The following is a 16,458-nucleotide window of genomic DNA, read 5'->3' on the forward strand; positions in this document are numbered from 1 at the left end:
ACCTTCAACAGCCACCACGAAGGAAAATGTTGATAAACTGCATGATGTTATTATGTACGATCGACGACTCACCACAAAATACATAACCAAATCAGTAGGCATCTCTCATGAGAAAACCGCCTCCGAGGTCTAGTGGTACAGCGTCCGCCCGGAGAGCCTAAGTTCCGAGGTTCGATCCCCGGCCGCGGCATACCAAAAGACGTTAAAAGATGGTACCCACAAACACACACACACACACACACACACGCTATATAAGTGCAATAATCGTGGACGCGACGTTAAATCCCACTGCACTTCACTTCACCTCATGCGTTGAGAGTTGAGAACATTCTGGGTATGACAATTAGTGATGACACCAGGTGTTCCCGAAAAGAGTATGCAAGAGTAGATAATCGAGACTGCTTATTGACGTTTTATGTTTACAAGCGCATTGGTTGTGTGCGCATTGTTTACACGCACATTGAACCCGGTCAATAAAATATTTCATCTTTTGTTCCAGACAACCAACGTCTGACCAACTTTCTATCCAAGTTGTTTTTCCCCAGCACTTCGGCCTTTACAGATTTTCAATGCAGACAGCGGCCCACAGAACGTTGATACATTAGAACAAGTACACTCAGATGTTAAAAGCACACTGTCAATACCTTACAAGAGTGAGTGAGTGAGTTGGGTTTAGCGCCGCTTTTAACAGTATTCCAGTTATATCACGGCGTGTCAGCTTACTGTGGGAGGAAAGCCCGAAGTGATGCAGGTCTCAGACGTTTACCACTTCGGTGAAACCCACGAGCACGGGTATGGTGCTGACAAACCTAGAAACATAATCGGGGCAAACCGGGATTCTAACCCACAATCATAGGTTTCTGGCGTGCCCAAGGGACTCAACTCTGCACAGTGAATCGCGGCGCCTTAGACGACTGGGCCACCCGTGTCCCCCACCCTGCAAGAAACAATAGCTAGTGTAGAATGAACTTTGACACCTTCTAATTTGGCGATTCTTAGATTGTACTTAAGTGTGCATAAATTCCTGGGTTTTTTTGTTGAAAATTATTGCCTTGTGAAGAATCAGTACGAGACACGGAGGCGGTCTCAGTCGATAGGGCGCTTCCTAATTGTTATGTGCTTAATAGTCCCTATCCGATATCCGTCTTAATCCAAAGTCATTAAATAAACAGTTTAAAGATTTATGCCTACGTGTTTACCCGTGTACCTGTATGTAATGTAGATATTCGGGTAGACTGGTTTTCCGACAGCGTGTGTTGGACGACCGCGAGCAGGATGTTCCAGTCGTAGGAATTGCTCGGATGTTGAGCTGGGACTCCGTTCACCTGGCTGCCTTGGCTGGAAACTCAGCTCATTGTTTATTTTGTGATTTTAGAGCAGGTTTTCCGCTCTTTGTGTATTTGTTATATTTGTTCATTTTGTGTATTAAATGTCCAGTGATGCCGATGTTTTTCTTCATTCCCCAGCACGGTGTAAAAATGACATTAGATGTTTACCAAAACCTATATTTGTTCTAAGATGTGCAGGGGCGGTCAGGTAGCCTAGTGGTTAAAGCGTTAAATCGTCACGCCGAAGACCCGGGTTCGATTCCCGACATGGGTACAATGTGTGCAGCCCATTTCTGGTGTCCCCCGCCGTGATATTGCTGGAATATTGCTAAAAGCGACGTTAAACCATACTCACTCACTCACTCACTCTCTCTAAGATGTGTAAGGACTGTGAAAGGCTGAGCCAACTATTCTTTCCTTCAAGTGTTTATTTTCCACGTTTACCATCACTACACAAAAGTAGTGTATATTATATAAAGTAATTGTCTAAAGAACATGTGTATCAAATATGTACAAACATATTTCAAAACAAGGCAATATTCAGGCATAGGCATATGTAGGTATTATAGCAACGGTTAGTGAATCAATGCTTGCCAGAAAAATTCTTCAGCATCTGGAGACAGAAAAAAACTACATTAGACCACAACAATTTTTAAAAATTGTTCTTTCCCATACTTCTTTGTCATTTCTTGCTTTCAAGGATTTTTGCCAAGACACATTTTTATAGCTCATCCCCGTCAACTGATTGAATAGCAATTAGATGACAAAGTCGATATTATTTTATATATTGTTTTCAACCTTTCTAACCTGAGAGGTTTTTTCAAGGCCCAATTCAATATTCCTACCTTTATTAGGCCCAGTAGATCAGTAGCAATGTTTCCAAGAGTGAGTGAGTTAATATTCAACGTCGCATCGGCATTATTTCAGCCATATAGCGACTTGTTTCCAATGAGAAGAACGGATAAATAACATGTTGTGGCCATATCTGTTAAAAGTTGAACTCTGAACAATGTAGGTGTAAAGTTATAACTATTTTTATATTTCAGTTGTATTTTAGGTAACGGATCATAAAAGTACCGAGAGAAAAAGAACCTTCAAAGGATACAATGAGGCAATAATGTGAATTCAGGCCATAAACCCATTAAGAGGAGTGTATGACATTGTTTAAATTTAGACGATTGATATAGTTTGTGATCACAACTGACCGTACACAAAAAGGATTTTACTATGATTCTACTATAACAATACATAGAATATAAAAATACAAATCTGGATGACATTGAAACTGTATATGAAGTATGCGTTCTATGTACAAGGGTATCTTACAAACAGCAGATGTATTGAAATACAAACACAATGTTGAACACCGTCTGGCCCTACACAATGTCCACAGACCCTATACAAATGCTGCGATCATAAGGTAAAGATGTATGTACAAAGCTTTAAACGTATAAATAGGAATATTATATCGCCATCGTGTCTATCGTATACAACCATTCTGCACGGTATATAGATATATGCTAAGTAGCAGAGTAGTACAATGGACGTGTTTCAAAAAGTTGCTTTGACCAATCACTGACTTCGTTATATCAATTGTTAGATAACTTAACAGACTGTAAAAAGGAGCCTTGTCATAAAGGGGGTCACATTTCAATACATCATTAGGTGCGGTTGGGTTAGAGGTGGTGTATAAATGTTTCTGATTGGTTTACAAATATAATCAATCAAAATGGGAAATTGTCCGACTATCAGAGTGTCACATTACTTCAACAGGTAAAAATGACCCTACCTTCACTTCAATACATAACGTTCAAGGATACAAAAAAACTTCCCGATTTCTTTGACAAAGTTCCTACTCACATATCAATACCCAAATAACCAACCCCATTGGTATACATTTACCTAAATGATATAATAGAGTTTAGAGCCAATCAAGTAATGTTTGGAGTGTTATTCGACCACGTTTTTAAGTATGAACTAGTTTTAAGAACTGGTTGTATCAGTAACGACCAACATGACCATGTGGAGAACAACTTCTTGAAACATTTCCACAACTGAGTCACACTAAATGTCTGAATAAGTACTGACATTTCAGTGATTGTCATTTCTTCATGTTCTCTTTGAGAACACAGATAAAGTAGCACATTGAGCACATGCTCTTGTTCAGAACGGGCAAACTGAGAGATCATCTTTCAAGAGTTATCTCCCTTCCACTGATTTCTGTTGACCGTCAGCTTCTATGAGACAGGAATTCTTTTTTCATTTTCAGACTTGCTGTACGTTAATGCTGAAGGAACCAGAGAGGTTCAGTGTTGGCAGAGTACTGCTAATGACTGGTCAATCATTTGAAAAGAAGTGTTTAACCACGTGGGAACCACGTCTTCTAGGAAAGAAGATTACTCATACTTGTCAAATTTTTCTCTGGCACTGTAAGAAAGTGATTTTAAGATTTTTAGTTTGCGGTCCAGACAGCAACACTGCACTATCTTTCATTCAAACTGCAAACATGGAATTGGTGAGTTCCTGTGACCAGCGCTTAATGTCTGGAGGCTGGACGGATGTTTAATGTTGAGCTACTGTAGGCCTGGTTCTGAAATTAAAATAATTTGTTGAATAAACGAAAACCAAGTACAAAGGCAAGAACGATAAGATTATGATATAATATGAAATCTCCCTCGTGAAGGTCTGGGTTAGAATTTGTCTTCAGCAACCCATGGTGGTTAAAGGATACTAACAGGATGGGGCGGTCCGGCTCTAATTTAGTTAACGCATGTCATCTATTCCTTTTTGCATAGATCGATGCTTATGAGGTTAACCACTGGATTGTCAGGCTAAGATTCGATTATTTACAGACCGTCGACATACAGCTGGAATATTGCTGAGCGCGGCGTTAAACAACAAACAAACAAACAAAGAGAGAAAAGAAGAAACAGCTGGTGTGAGGAATGTGATAGGGTGGGAGTGATACGTGGGAGGGGTGTGTGTGAGTGCGTACCTTGGGGGTAAAGTGGGAGCGATAGAGATCGAGTGAGTGAGGATGACGTTTAAGGGACTGAGTTAGTGAGGGAGTAATGGAGTGACTGAGTTGGGGTAACAGCGCAGCAAGGAGATGTGGGGTTGTGTGAGTGTGTTGATGTTGAGGGAATGACTGAGTGGAGAAGGTGATTGATTGTGTAGCAGATTTAGTCGAAGGGGATTTGATCGAGAAGAGAAGTGAATGACGGACGGGGTCCAGTGAGTGAGGAACTGTGAGTGAGAGAGAGAAGGATGGAGGAATGAGTGAGAGCGTGAATCAGAAGTGGAACCACAAGGTCGGTCAAATGGATACTCTGTTGTATATTTACCCCGTATGCAGGGTAGAATCTTTTCTTGGCGTCGTGTGACCGCGGGAGCGGCAGCGTCTCGGCATGAACGTAGTCATCCATCATCTGCAGCAACAACGACATCATCATCAACATCAGGGGTATACAAGGGGAGGATACGTGGAGATCAAAGCCGTGTATAGACCAGAAGTAACTCGGGATGTAAACATGAATTATATCTCAGTACACTGTTAGTGAGTGAGAAAGGTTTTACGCCGCTTTCTTTTTCAATTGTCCAGCGACATTACCAGAAATTGGCTTCAGTCATAGAACTGACGATCAGACGCCTTAACCACAGGGCTATTCAACCGCCCTGCATCACTATATTAAGGTGCACGGCTGAGATTCCATTAGTTGTGGGCACAAAACCTGTTTCACAGCCCCCGAACCATGTTATTTTTCCTTCTGCTCAACCCTTACTGCAATGCTATAGCCCTAAATGAAGCAAGTCTCGATTTTCTGAAATTCCCATATCTTTGGTGATCCTTTTCAGTTTAAGCGTAGTTTCCATCCAAGCTATAAACTGCCAGTCAAAAGAAAGAATACGCTTGAAAATTGTATTTGACTAAAAAGTTACAAATTTTATCAAAACATTACTGGGCTGAAAACGGTCGCCGAAACACTGCAAACTTAAGGCCGAAAACACAACTTAAACCCGCATCAAATCTCCGTCGAATCGTTGTTTGTTTCATTTGCCCGGCAGTTAATATTTTCAGAGACGAAGCGTCAGTCCACTAGGTCAGTAGTTTACTATTGCATGCCTCATAAATAAACATACATCCCCCCTACCCCCTCTCTTAAACCCAATCCCAACTAAGCATAGCATTTAAGGAATGATTATTTTTCAGGCAAGTTGACACATGTCAGAAAAGTTTCCCACCAGGGTATTGTACTGTTGTCAAACCAATGGCGCATGTTCATATCAGGGATCACATCAGCGAATCAGAGACTGAGCCCCCGCCACTGTTTCCTGTCAGCTCGTAACACTACGTTGCACCTTAGACCACTCTGGAATGTATCACATCCACATCGTTAAAGGTAGACATCGAACAGCCATTTCATGAAAAGAAGACTTGGGCGTATGCCCAAAACCCAAGGTTGAACGGTTACTCGAATATTGTTGTTTGTGAGATTCGGACAACGTGCTGTACTGCTACTGTGCAGGAAGAGAATTCCATTGTGACGTATTGATGTCACGTGTAAGTTTAGATCCTCCAGCCTTTTAGTATGACTCGATGACTATCTTTAAGTATATATATATGTGGTTACTAAGATACACTTACATATTCATCTACGTAGCGTATAGGTTCCGACACATAGCTCCATCTCCTCGTGTCCCTTGGGGGTAGTTCATATGGGCGTGTCCCATCCATCCACACCCGGGGTAGCTTAACCACACTGGTGTCTAAACTCCCCACTCCAACAGTGCTGGATCGGCTGGATTTTCTAGAGATTCCAAAAGATTTTGTGAGCGAAATATTAAACAAGGCCGATGATAGTTATACTAACAAAAGCGACAAGACCATTTCCATAATCATAAGAAATTTCCATTGTATGATTCCGACTATATTATAAGCATGTGTTCATGAATTACAATCAAATAGATACCAGGTATCATGAGGGTATCGTGCCCAACTGGCTGCACTCGTCACAAACACATCCAAAGGCAAGTTAATTGTTCGCCAGAAATAAACCATGGGAAATTGTCCGCCACATGTTCTCATAAAAACGTTTTGAAAGCCTTTTAGCAAGAATCGTTTGACAAAGTTGTGAAATTTAGACACGAAACCTAAGGATTGAGATGCTAACTATATTCTCGGGCGCCTCTTTTTTTATATTGACCAAGTTGCTTGAGCGTTTTCTTGATCAAAATTATGTTTTTAATAATCTGAACACAACCTTACCCGTACTCCTACTAGTTCGATGCTGTAAATAGTTACTATTGAATTAAAATACCTGGGTGGAATAATTACAAATTGTATTTATTTGTGTGTTTTTTATGTGTCGATGTTTGTTTCAGAAGTGGATTGTAAAGTAAGGTATCTCGATTTTATGTACAAGAGTATTTCAGAGAATCCGTTAGATGTACACAAGTAATAGTATAGAATGCATTCTTTTACTTAAAGGCGGAACCGCCGTCTTATAGCTGGAATATTGCTGAGTGCGGCGTTAAACAACAAACCAACCAACCAACTTAAAGGCGGTAGACACATAATGGCATCCACACATTCCTCACATGTGGGGACCAGAACCCGGTCTTCGGCGTGACGAGCGAACGCTTTCACCACTGGGCTATTCCACTGCTTCGTATCTAATCCAATATAACCGAGATTCTATTCTATTTCAGGCCCCCGCATGTTAACTATTTTTTGGACAGATATTTTTTTTATTCATGTTTACAGATCTGCCCCTGACTGTGTAAGTGTGTGAGTGAGTTTGATTTTACGCCGCTTTTAGCAATATTCCAGCAATATCACGACGGGGGACACCAGAAATGGGCTTCACACATTGTACCCATGTCAGGAATCGAACCGGGTCTTCGGCGTGACGAGCGAACGCTTTAACCACTTGGCTACCCGACCCTCCCCCTCCCCCCCCCCCCAAAACCGATTGTGTAAAATATCAAACAAAAAACATTTTTTAAACAAGGCTGTGAATGCTCCTTTGGAACAAATATTTGTATGAATATTTCCTGGCTTTCACATTTATATATTTAGTTGTTTATTTATATCCTGTTTACCTAATGAACAAGACCGCTATTTGGTCTGGTCTTACCTGTTTTTGACAGCACAGATGCAGACGAGGCACAGCAGGACGGTGAGGACCAGGAGTCCCCCGAGAACGCTGCAGCAGATGATGAGCAGGTCTGAGGCAAAGATAAACATCCGGTTATTTCAACGATGATAATAGGACATGTCGTGGTGTCGACGTTTGCCTTTTGGCAAGTTGTCAAAATATCGTGCCATTCATGTGATAAGCAAATAGTCCATACCCATGCTATGCAGTTGGATCAACATGTTTTAACATTCTCGACTACATTTTTAGATTTCTGAATTTTTATGACTGACCTCAACATCACCATTGCCGACACCATGTCAGCAGCAATGTTATCAAACCCCGGAAACAAACAATAGAAATACGGATAATGTTTTAAAAGTGATTCCGTTTGCTAATTAGATTTAGTTCTCAGCAACCCTCACATGCTGACATCTCAAAGGATTAATGATTGACTTTACATCATGCATAAGACTGGACACTAACGGTTCATGGCAGCGGGGAAGTTAGTGTACACTCACACACTACAAGGTGTTCACACACTACAAGATCCTCACACACTACAAGATCCTCACACACTACAAGGTGTTCACACACTACAAGATCCTCACACACTACAAGGTGTTCACACACTACAAGGTGTTCACACACTACAAGATCCTCACACACTACAAGATCCTCACACACTACAAGATCCTCACACACTACAAGATCATCACACACTACAAGGTGTTCACACACTACAAGATCCTCACACACTACAAGATCCTCACACACTACAAGGTGTTCACACACTACAAGATCCTCACACATTACAAGGTGTTCACACACTACAATATCCTTACACACTACAAGATGTTCACACACTACAAGATCTTTACACACTTCAAGATGTTCACACACTACAAGGTTTTCACACGCTTCAAGATGTTCACACACTACAAGATGTTCACACACTACGAGATCTTTAAACACTACAAGATGTTCACACACTACAGGATGTGCACACACTACGAGATCTTTAAACACTACAAGATCCTCACACACTACGAGATCTTTAAGCACTACAAGATGTTCACACACTACAAAGTGTTGACACACCACAAGATGTTCACACACTACAAGATGTTCACACACTACAAGATGTTCACACACTACAAGATGTTCACACACAAGATCCTTACACTACAAGATGTTCACACTCTACAAGATGTTCACACACTACGAGATGTCCACACACTATGAGATGTTCACACACAAGATCCTGACACACTACAAGGTGTTCACACACTACAAGATGTCCACACACTACGAGATGTTCACACACAAGATGTTCACACACTACAAGATGCTCACACACTAAAAGGTCCTCACACACTATAATGTGTTCACACACTACACGATGCTCACACACTACAATGTGTTCACACACTACGAGATGTTCCCACACAAGATGTTCACACACTTCAACATGCCCACACACAACGAGATATTCACACACTACAATATTCTCACACACTACAAGATGTTCACACACTACACTATTCTCACACACTACAATATGTTCACACACTATGAAATGTTCACACACAAGATGTTCATACACCACAAGATGTTCACACACTTCAGCATACTCACACACTTCGAGATGTTCACACACTACGAGATATTCACACACTACGAGATGTTCACACACAATAAGATGACCATCCATTATAAACTATTACTACACTACTGAATACGCAACGCCCAGAAGATGCATACTTATATACTACAAGATTGTGACCAAGGGTATACGGATGATTTCTTACCTTTTCCATTGATTTCACAGTTGCTTCCGATGAACCATTTCGGGCACCTAGTATGAATGGAATGACTTAGTTATACTAGGAATCTCACGGTACAATGCTTTATCAGAGGCAACATAGATATTAATAGAATGACACATTTTTCACTGCACTTGTATTTATTGACTACACACATCCCACGTAGTGTCGGGGGTAGAATAGCTCTCCTACCTTTCCCCAGCTAACCGGGGTTTCCGACGTGACGAGCGTACGCTTTAACAACTAGGCTGAGCGACCGCTTTAACAACTAGGCTACCCTGTCAAGCAGGACTGAATAATGAACATGATACATAATATATATATATAGTAGGTGAAGGATTAACAGTAACACCATGGACCCCAGAAATGGGCTTCACACATTGTACCCATGTCGGGAATCGAACCCGGATCTTCGGTGTGACGATTGAACGCTTTAACCACTAGGCTACCCGACCGCCCCAGAGAGAGATTAACATGAGTAGGTTAGGTAATGACAACAGGATATCTATTCTATTTAACCACCGTGCCGCCCTAACACCCGACGCCCGTCTATGGTATTCGTCGTATGAATGCAAGGGCAAGAGAATGTCGTTTGTGTGGTTATAGTGCGGACAGATGTGTCTCCTTACCGGCACTCAGTCTTTCCGTTAACAGAGTCACAGGTTCCGTTATTGCGACAAGGACATTTGACTGAAACACAATTGAGAACATAGACATGTATGTCGACGTGCCACTGAATCGTGTATGTGGATGCTATACACAAGTATTTTATTTCCAATTTCACGACATATAAATATAAAACGTTAACCCAAGAGAATAATCATTGCCGATTATCTGCTGAAACAGATACCATTGGGCGTAAAGGCAAAATAATCATGAAAATGATATGAATGGATCACTGAAAATCAGTGATGACACCAGGTGTTCGCGAAAAGAGTAACCATGTCCTGTTCTATCGGTAGCATCCACGACTAACACAATTTGTTTGTAAATGAAATCCATTGACATTATTTTAAGCTACGTAATTTACTTCCCTGCCTACATATAATATTTTAAAAAAATTCAAGTTACGTCAGTTTTGGGCAGAACATATGATGAACGAGTAATCGATTTGCTGAGGCCTGCGTTGATGTTTTCACATTTACGTCCCGTTTTTGTTTGAATTTTAACTCACTGACAGCTATTTGCAATCTTGCCCTTGGTTTTAAACAAAACAAGATCGTACAGAAAACTAACATACCAGCACATTGTTCGCCGGGACTGCGAAGCTTGTCAGGAGAGACGTCGACAAACCCGTCGTTGCAACTACAAGTGAAGGATCGCATCTTGTGGGTACACCTGGCGTTTAAGTCGCAGTAGTTGTGTGCCCGCTCCACGCAGTGGTTGGTTTCTGGAAACATCACTGGACAATTATACTTCTATTACGTTTGGCGTCTTTGAACGGAAACCACCGGAAATATACGGAAACCTTATCCTCCGTCGGTGGTTCGATCCCCGCCGCGAAAGATATGAAACACTTTCCAAAATTGAGACGATGTAATAAGTAAATTTAAAAAAGTCACAATAACTATCCTTCCTGTAAGAATTTCGTTTTTATTGTTACGAAAATTCGTGGTTCGATCCCCGACCACGTCATACCAAAGGCGTTAAATTTGGTTTGGTTTCAGCAATTACCAGTTATATGACGGCGGTCTGTAAGTGATCGAGTCTGGACCAGACAATCCAGCATCGATGCACGCATTTGGGATCGATGACATGTATCAACCAAGTCAGCGAGCCTGACCACCCGATCCCGTTAGTCGCCTTTTACGACAAGCATAGTCGCCTTTTACGGCAAGTATTGGTTGCTAAGGACCTATTCTAACCCGGAATCTTCACGGGTCCAAAGGCGTTAAAAGATGTTACTTGCTGTTACCCTGCCTGGCACTCGGCATTAAAGAGACATATGTGAAACAAGGATTGGTCGGCTCGGCATACGCGTCGCTATATAAGTTCAATACTCTTGAACGTGAATATAACACTTTAACGCCAGAAAGTAACCCGTCTCGATTATGGACGTAAAAAGGAAAAAAGCGGTGAAAATTATGTGAATGGAACACAGAAGATTAGTGATAAAACCAGGTGTTCGCGAAAAGGGTGAGGATGTCCTGCTCTACCAGTAGATCCTGCCACTGACAAAATTTAAATAAAATGGTAAATGTTTGATTGGTGCCCGACGCCGCACTTAATCCTGTAGTAATTCTAAACGTAAACGTGGTGCAATATTAGGCTACCTATATACACATGTAATTCAACACTATCCTTTTAACTCGATGTTGTAATGACACTTTTTTTCTGATCTGTATATACGAGGGACCATACAAAGTTTGTTGTTTGCTGTTAAACGCCGCACTCAGCAATATTCCAGTTATATGACGGCGGTCTGAACATAATCGAGTCTGGATCTGACACGCATCAACCAAGTCAGCGATCCTAATCACCCGATCCCTGTAGTCGCCTCTTACGACAAGAACCTTTTCTTACACGGATCTTCACAGATTGGGAACATACAAAGGCTTGTTATGATATATTCTAGTTTTTACGCCAGTGAAGTACATATTTTACAGATAATATTTTAGCAAATTTCCATTTGTCTTGTATTTGTAAATCCGACTCTTTTTCACACGGTAAATAAAGACAACTGATCGTCTTATATCCGAATGGGAATACTTACCGGTGAATGGTTTTAAATACCAAGCAATACTGCCATTGGTTCCAAGGATCAAGTCTGTGCCCTTAAGCTTGACCAGTCCCTCATTCTCATCCCTGTGGGCTGTGCTTGTCAGGCCTTGATAGTACTGACGCTGTAGGTAGTCACGGCCGCCGGAGTTCACTTTGTCCACTGCAATCTCAAAGGTAACCAGCACCTTCTCTGTAGCTATGTTGGTAACTTTGATACGCAAAATACCGGCTACATCTTGGCTTTTGAAAGCTCGTAGCAACTGAAAGACGAATTAAATACGTAATTTATAATTAAGTCTAGTTTTGGGAAAAAAAAGGCAAGAAATTAGATAAAAAGATCATGCTATTTACTTCGCGGAATTGGTAGAAAAAGATGACGTTTATTTGAAGGAAACACTGAAGGCGAATTTGATAAATCATAAAAGGCAATACTGATCTATCCTTATTGAATAAAATCCTCATATGTGAAGTTTGTATATTTATCACAAGAAGATTTGATAAAGAGAAAAAATGACCATATAGTGCATTAATATATATTTGAGGCTTAACACATTATGGGCGAAAGATAATTATAAATGGTCCTTATTATAGAGTATGACTCGACATAAAGATAATTTCCTTACAACTTGCTGCAGTTGTGATGTCAGTTTTATATATGCATCGCTAGATTTATCTGCAAAATCTTCTGTGTAATCGTTGGCTAACTCAATTTCACCAGTGAAGAACTGTGCAGCTGAAACATACAAAAAGGACCACGTATAAAGACATAACCTTGGCTGTCAAATATATTTCCATTCTTTTCCTTGAATTGTTATAAAGCACATGAAGGATTGTACTGTTTGAGTGAACGAGTGTTTTGGGTTTATATCAGCTTTGACAAGTATTCCAGTTATATCACGACGTGTCAACGTTATGTTGGCGAAAAGCCCGAAGTGACGTTGATCTGAGATGTTTACCTTTTTGGTGAAACCCAAGACCACAGGTACGCTGCTGAAAACCTAAGACAATGGCGAATCTTGGATTGGAACCCACGAGCATAGGTTTCCGGTAAGCGTAAGAGCCTCAACTCTGAACAGCGAATTGCGGTGCCATAGACGACCATCTTCCCGAGGCAAGAGAGTTAACTGACTTTAAAAGTCCAGTTTCGACTCGCCGAACTAGGCTGGAATTCCATGGCTCGATCGTAGCGCCACCAGTGGCTATTACGAGTTATGTCCTTTTTATGCCTCTCCTATTGACCAATCAGATTCAACCTCTCGTATCACTTGCATTTGCTTCAAACAAAACGGTGGCGCCCAGTCAAGACGATCTAATCGATAATCAAGATCTATATTGTGATAAAACGAGTCTTACATCGCGAAGTTCATCAAATCACGTGAGCATCTTGATTAAAAACATGAAAAGATTTAGAAAATATCTGTTGACAACGAGTTAGCGGTGCACATGCTTTGCAAACCCTGCAGTCGACCGAAATCTGCATAACAGTTTACGAACTGGATTTCGATTTCGGTGCGCGATTTTGATTGGACTATGCAGACTCGTTAGCCAAACCAAAATGTAACTCCATAATACCAGCCTAGTTCGGCAAGGGTGGAAACTGGACTTTTATAGTCAGTTAACTCACTTGCCTCGGGAAGATGTAGACGACACGCATCCCAGAATTAGAGCAATTGTCTTTCAATAGTTTGTCATTTTACATTCACATCTTTTGAGGTAAAATCGAGCATTTTCTTTTTACGAACATGTCAAATAGTGTCATACGACGATCAAGGCTTCAACATTCAAGACCTTGAGCTTTCAAATTTTATATGGTTTGGTTTGATTTGGTTTGCTGTTTTATGCCGCACTCAGCAATGTTCCAGCTATATGACGGCGGTCTGTAAATAATCGAGTCTGGACCAGACAATCCAGTGATTGACATCATGAACATCGATCCATGCAATTGGGATCGATGACATGCATCAACCAAGTCAGCGAGCCTGACCGCCCGATCCCGTTAGTCGCCTTTTACGACAAGCATTGTCTCCTTTTACAGCTAGCATGGGTTGCTGAAGACCTATTCTAACCCGGATCTTCACGGGTCTAAATTTAGTGGGCCTGATCACCCGATCCCGTTAATCGCCTTGAAAATCAAGGAGTGAGTGAGCATGGTTTTACGCCGCTTTTGGCAGTATTCCAGCAATATCACGGCGGGGGACACCAGAAATGGGCTTCACACATTGTACCCATATCGGGAATCAAACCCGGGTGTTCGGCGTGACGAGCGAACGCTTTAATTACTAGGCTACCTGACCGCCCCTGAAAATCATTGAAGACCCTAGGTATAAGCATACGATAGCCTAGTGGTTAAAGCGTTCGCTCATTGCTCCTCACACAAGGGTTCGATTCCTCACAGAGGTTGAAGGTATGAAATCCATTTCTCGTGGCCACCGTCGGGACATTGTTAGAACATTGCTATAAAAGGAGCGCAAAACCACACTCATTCACTCATATACATTTACACATCAATACACAATATACATATACACATGATAAGTACAAGAAACTCACCTATGCATTTTTCTGTTATGACGTCTTTAAGGTATCCTCTGAGGCATTCACATGTCCCCATTTGAGTACATCGTTCATAATTAATGACGTCGCATCCTTTGTGGGTCCTTTGATTACATGTAGGCTGAGAGCTATTTGTAGCGCTATTAGCCAGTGGCGTTGAACTGGTACCTTCCGGAGCCACTGTGCGTTCGAGGTTCGCACTTTGCATGTCGGACGTGATATCACGAACATTAAAGGGAGATAACTCAACGTCCGTACTATCTTGGTCATTTTGGTCGCCATCATTTTGGACAATGGTCGCTGCTGGTTTCTTAACATCGCGTGCAAGGTCACTCAGTGCTCTCATTGAAGTGAGGCTGCCAGCTGTCCCATCTTCAGCCTTAGAAGCTGTCTCGGAAGGTTTCGTGGATCCAAGCGTCGTCTGGAATCCTTTTGACGTAACTTCTCGGGGCCCGCTGTCAGTAATATTCTTATCCGACTCTTTCTGTTGTGTACTATATCCTGTATAACACACAGAAACATAGCGTGCAAATTAGTTGTTTTCGAGCATCCATACATAAATAAATGTCGGAAAACAGTTTGGCTGCTGCTTTAAGAATAACCCTTTTAGTTTGGTTTAACTGTTTCAAATCAATACTATTCAGAAGAACACAGTGTGATGCAAAAACTAAAATTGGTACCGAAATCACTTACTATCACATCCCATCTATACTCAAGTTATAAAACATTCAAATTCCAAAATAACATTCAAGCAGAAACGTATTATATAACAGTGACGTACAAAATAAAACATATCCGAAAACGCGTATTTCTGAAAGATCTTTGATTTATACATGAATCATCAGTCGAAACACACTCAGATGACCGCAAAGTTCGTCAGTTACAATCAACACGTTATCACTGTAGTTTATGTTCCCATGCTTCTATATGTTTAGATAAATACATGTCAGACTGGTTGACGGAAAGCTTCGCAAATGCCCGCCAGTCACATGCATGCAAACAGCCAACATACATACGTTCGCATTTAATTACCATCCAATAACTATTTTTTCCACCTAAATTCCTCGCATGGTGCGTTTTCAACAGTGATTTCTTAAATACCTTAGAGAAAGTCCAATCTCATAATGCCCCAATCATCAGAAAATGAAGGATGCAAAATTCGAAATGTCAAACCGCGAACGCTACGAACAAAATGTCACTGTGCTACCTAGAGGAAACGTTGAAACTGGCGGTCTGCCAATCGCTTAGACTGCAAGAAGAAGCGAGATGCACGGGAAAGGCTTTGAACCTCGTTCAACCTTTCATGCAAATTACGCAACGCGAAAGAATCTGCCCCGGCTGTATGTAAATATTGGCAGGGTCACCTTGTCTGACCTTGTAACGAGAACTTATTTGTCCTAATAAACCAATATTTGAAGGTTTTTATTCTTTTTGCACTAGAATGAAATCAACTGTCCTGTATGTGGCATGGTACAAAATACAATGAATTTCCTAAATAAGTTTGGTTACGTCTTTTTATATAAAAATGTTTGAGCCAAGACATTACAACAGACTCCTTTCCCGTAACATGTTCCTTAAGTGTTTCTCTTTACTTATAAGGAGCAGAATTTCTGCGCTTGTACACAACAGACGTAATCAAAATTAAAATATCGGTTTTAGCTTCACCAAATCAGTAAACGCCCTATCGTGTCACTGAACTGTCAGGACCAGAATAGCCATCACTGATCTGTATAGTCCAGACCCGACAATTTAAAAGGAACGTTGTATGACAGGGGGGATTTCTGGGTGCAGCATTAGGCAACACGCACTTTGCTGGAATACTGCCAAAAGCGGCGTAAAACCATGCTCACTCACTCCTTGATTTTCAAGGCGATTAACGGGATCGGGTGATCA

The 16,458-nt window shown here is 41.2% G+C and overlaps 1 protein-coding gene across 1 annotated transcript in view; it reads right to left on the minus strand.

Moving 5' to 3' along the window:
- Window positions 1-1,768: 1,768 nt before the first annotated feature.
- Window positions 1,769-16,458, minus strand: part of LOC139478911 (uncharacterized) — a 42,210-nt gene continuing 27,520 nt past the window's right edge. Inside the window, exons 2-11 of the mRNA XM_071261597.1 lie at window positions 14,563-15,066; window positions 12,636-12,745; window positions 12,005-12,272; window positions 10,532-10,681; window positions 9,921-9,981; window positions 9,277-9,323; window positions 7,466-7,556; window positions 5,974-6,136; window positions 4,673-4,756; window positions 1,769-3,918 (exon numbers count right to left, since the gene is read on the minus strand). Coding sequence (XP_071117698.1) covers window positions 3,865-3,918; window positions 4,673-4,756; window positions 5,974-6,136; window positions 7,466-7,556; window positions 9,277-9,323; window positions 9,921-9,981; window positions 10,532-10,681; window positions 12,005-12,272; window positions 12,636-12,745; window positions 14,563-15,066 — 1,532 coding nt within the window. The 3' untranslated portion in view covers window positions 1,769-3,864. The remainder of the gene's footprint in view (window positions 3,919-4,672; window positions 4,757-5,973; window positions 6,137-7,465; window positions 7,557-9,276; window positions 9,324-9,920; window positions 9,982-10,531; window positions 10,682-12,004; window positions 12,273-12,635; window positions 12,746-14,562; window positions 15,067-16,458) is intronic.

The sequence above is a fragment of the Haliotis cracherodii genome, unplaced genomic scaffold (genome assembly GCF_022045235.1).
Source record: "Haliotis cracherodii isolate W230 unplaced genomic scaffold, xgHalCrac1.p SCAF_4, whole genome shotgun sequence".
Lineage (NCBI taxonomy): Eukaryota > Metazoa > Mollusca > Gastropoda > Lepetellida > Haliotidae > Haliotis > Haliotis cracherodii.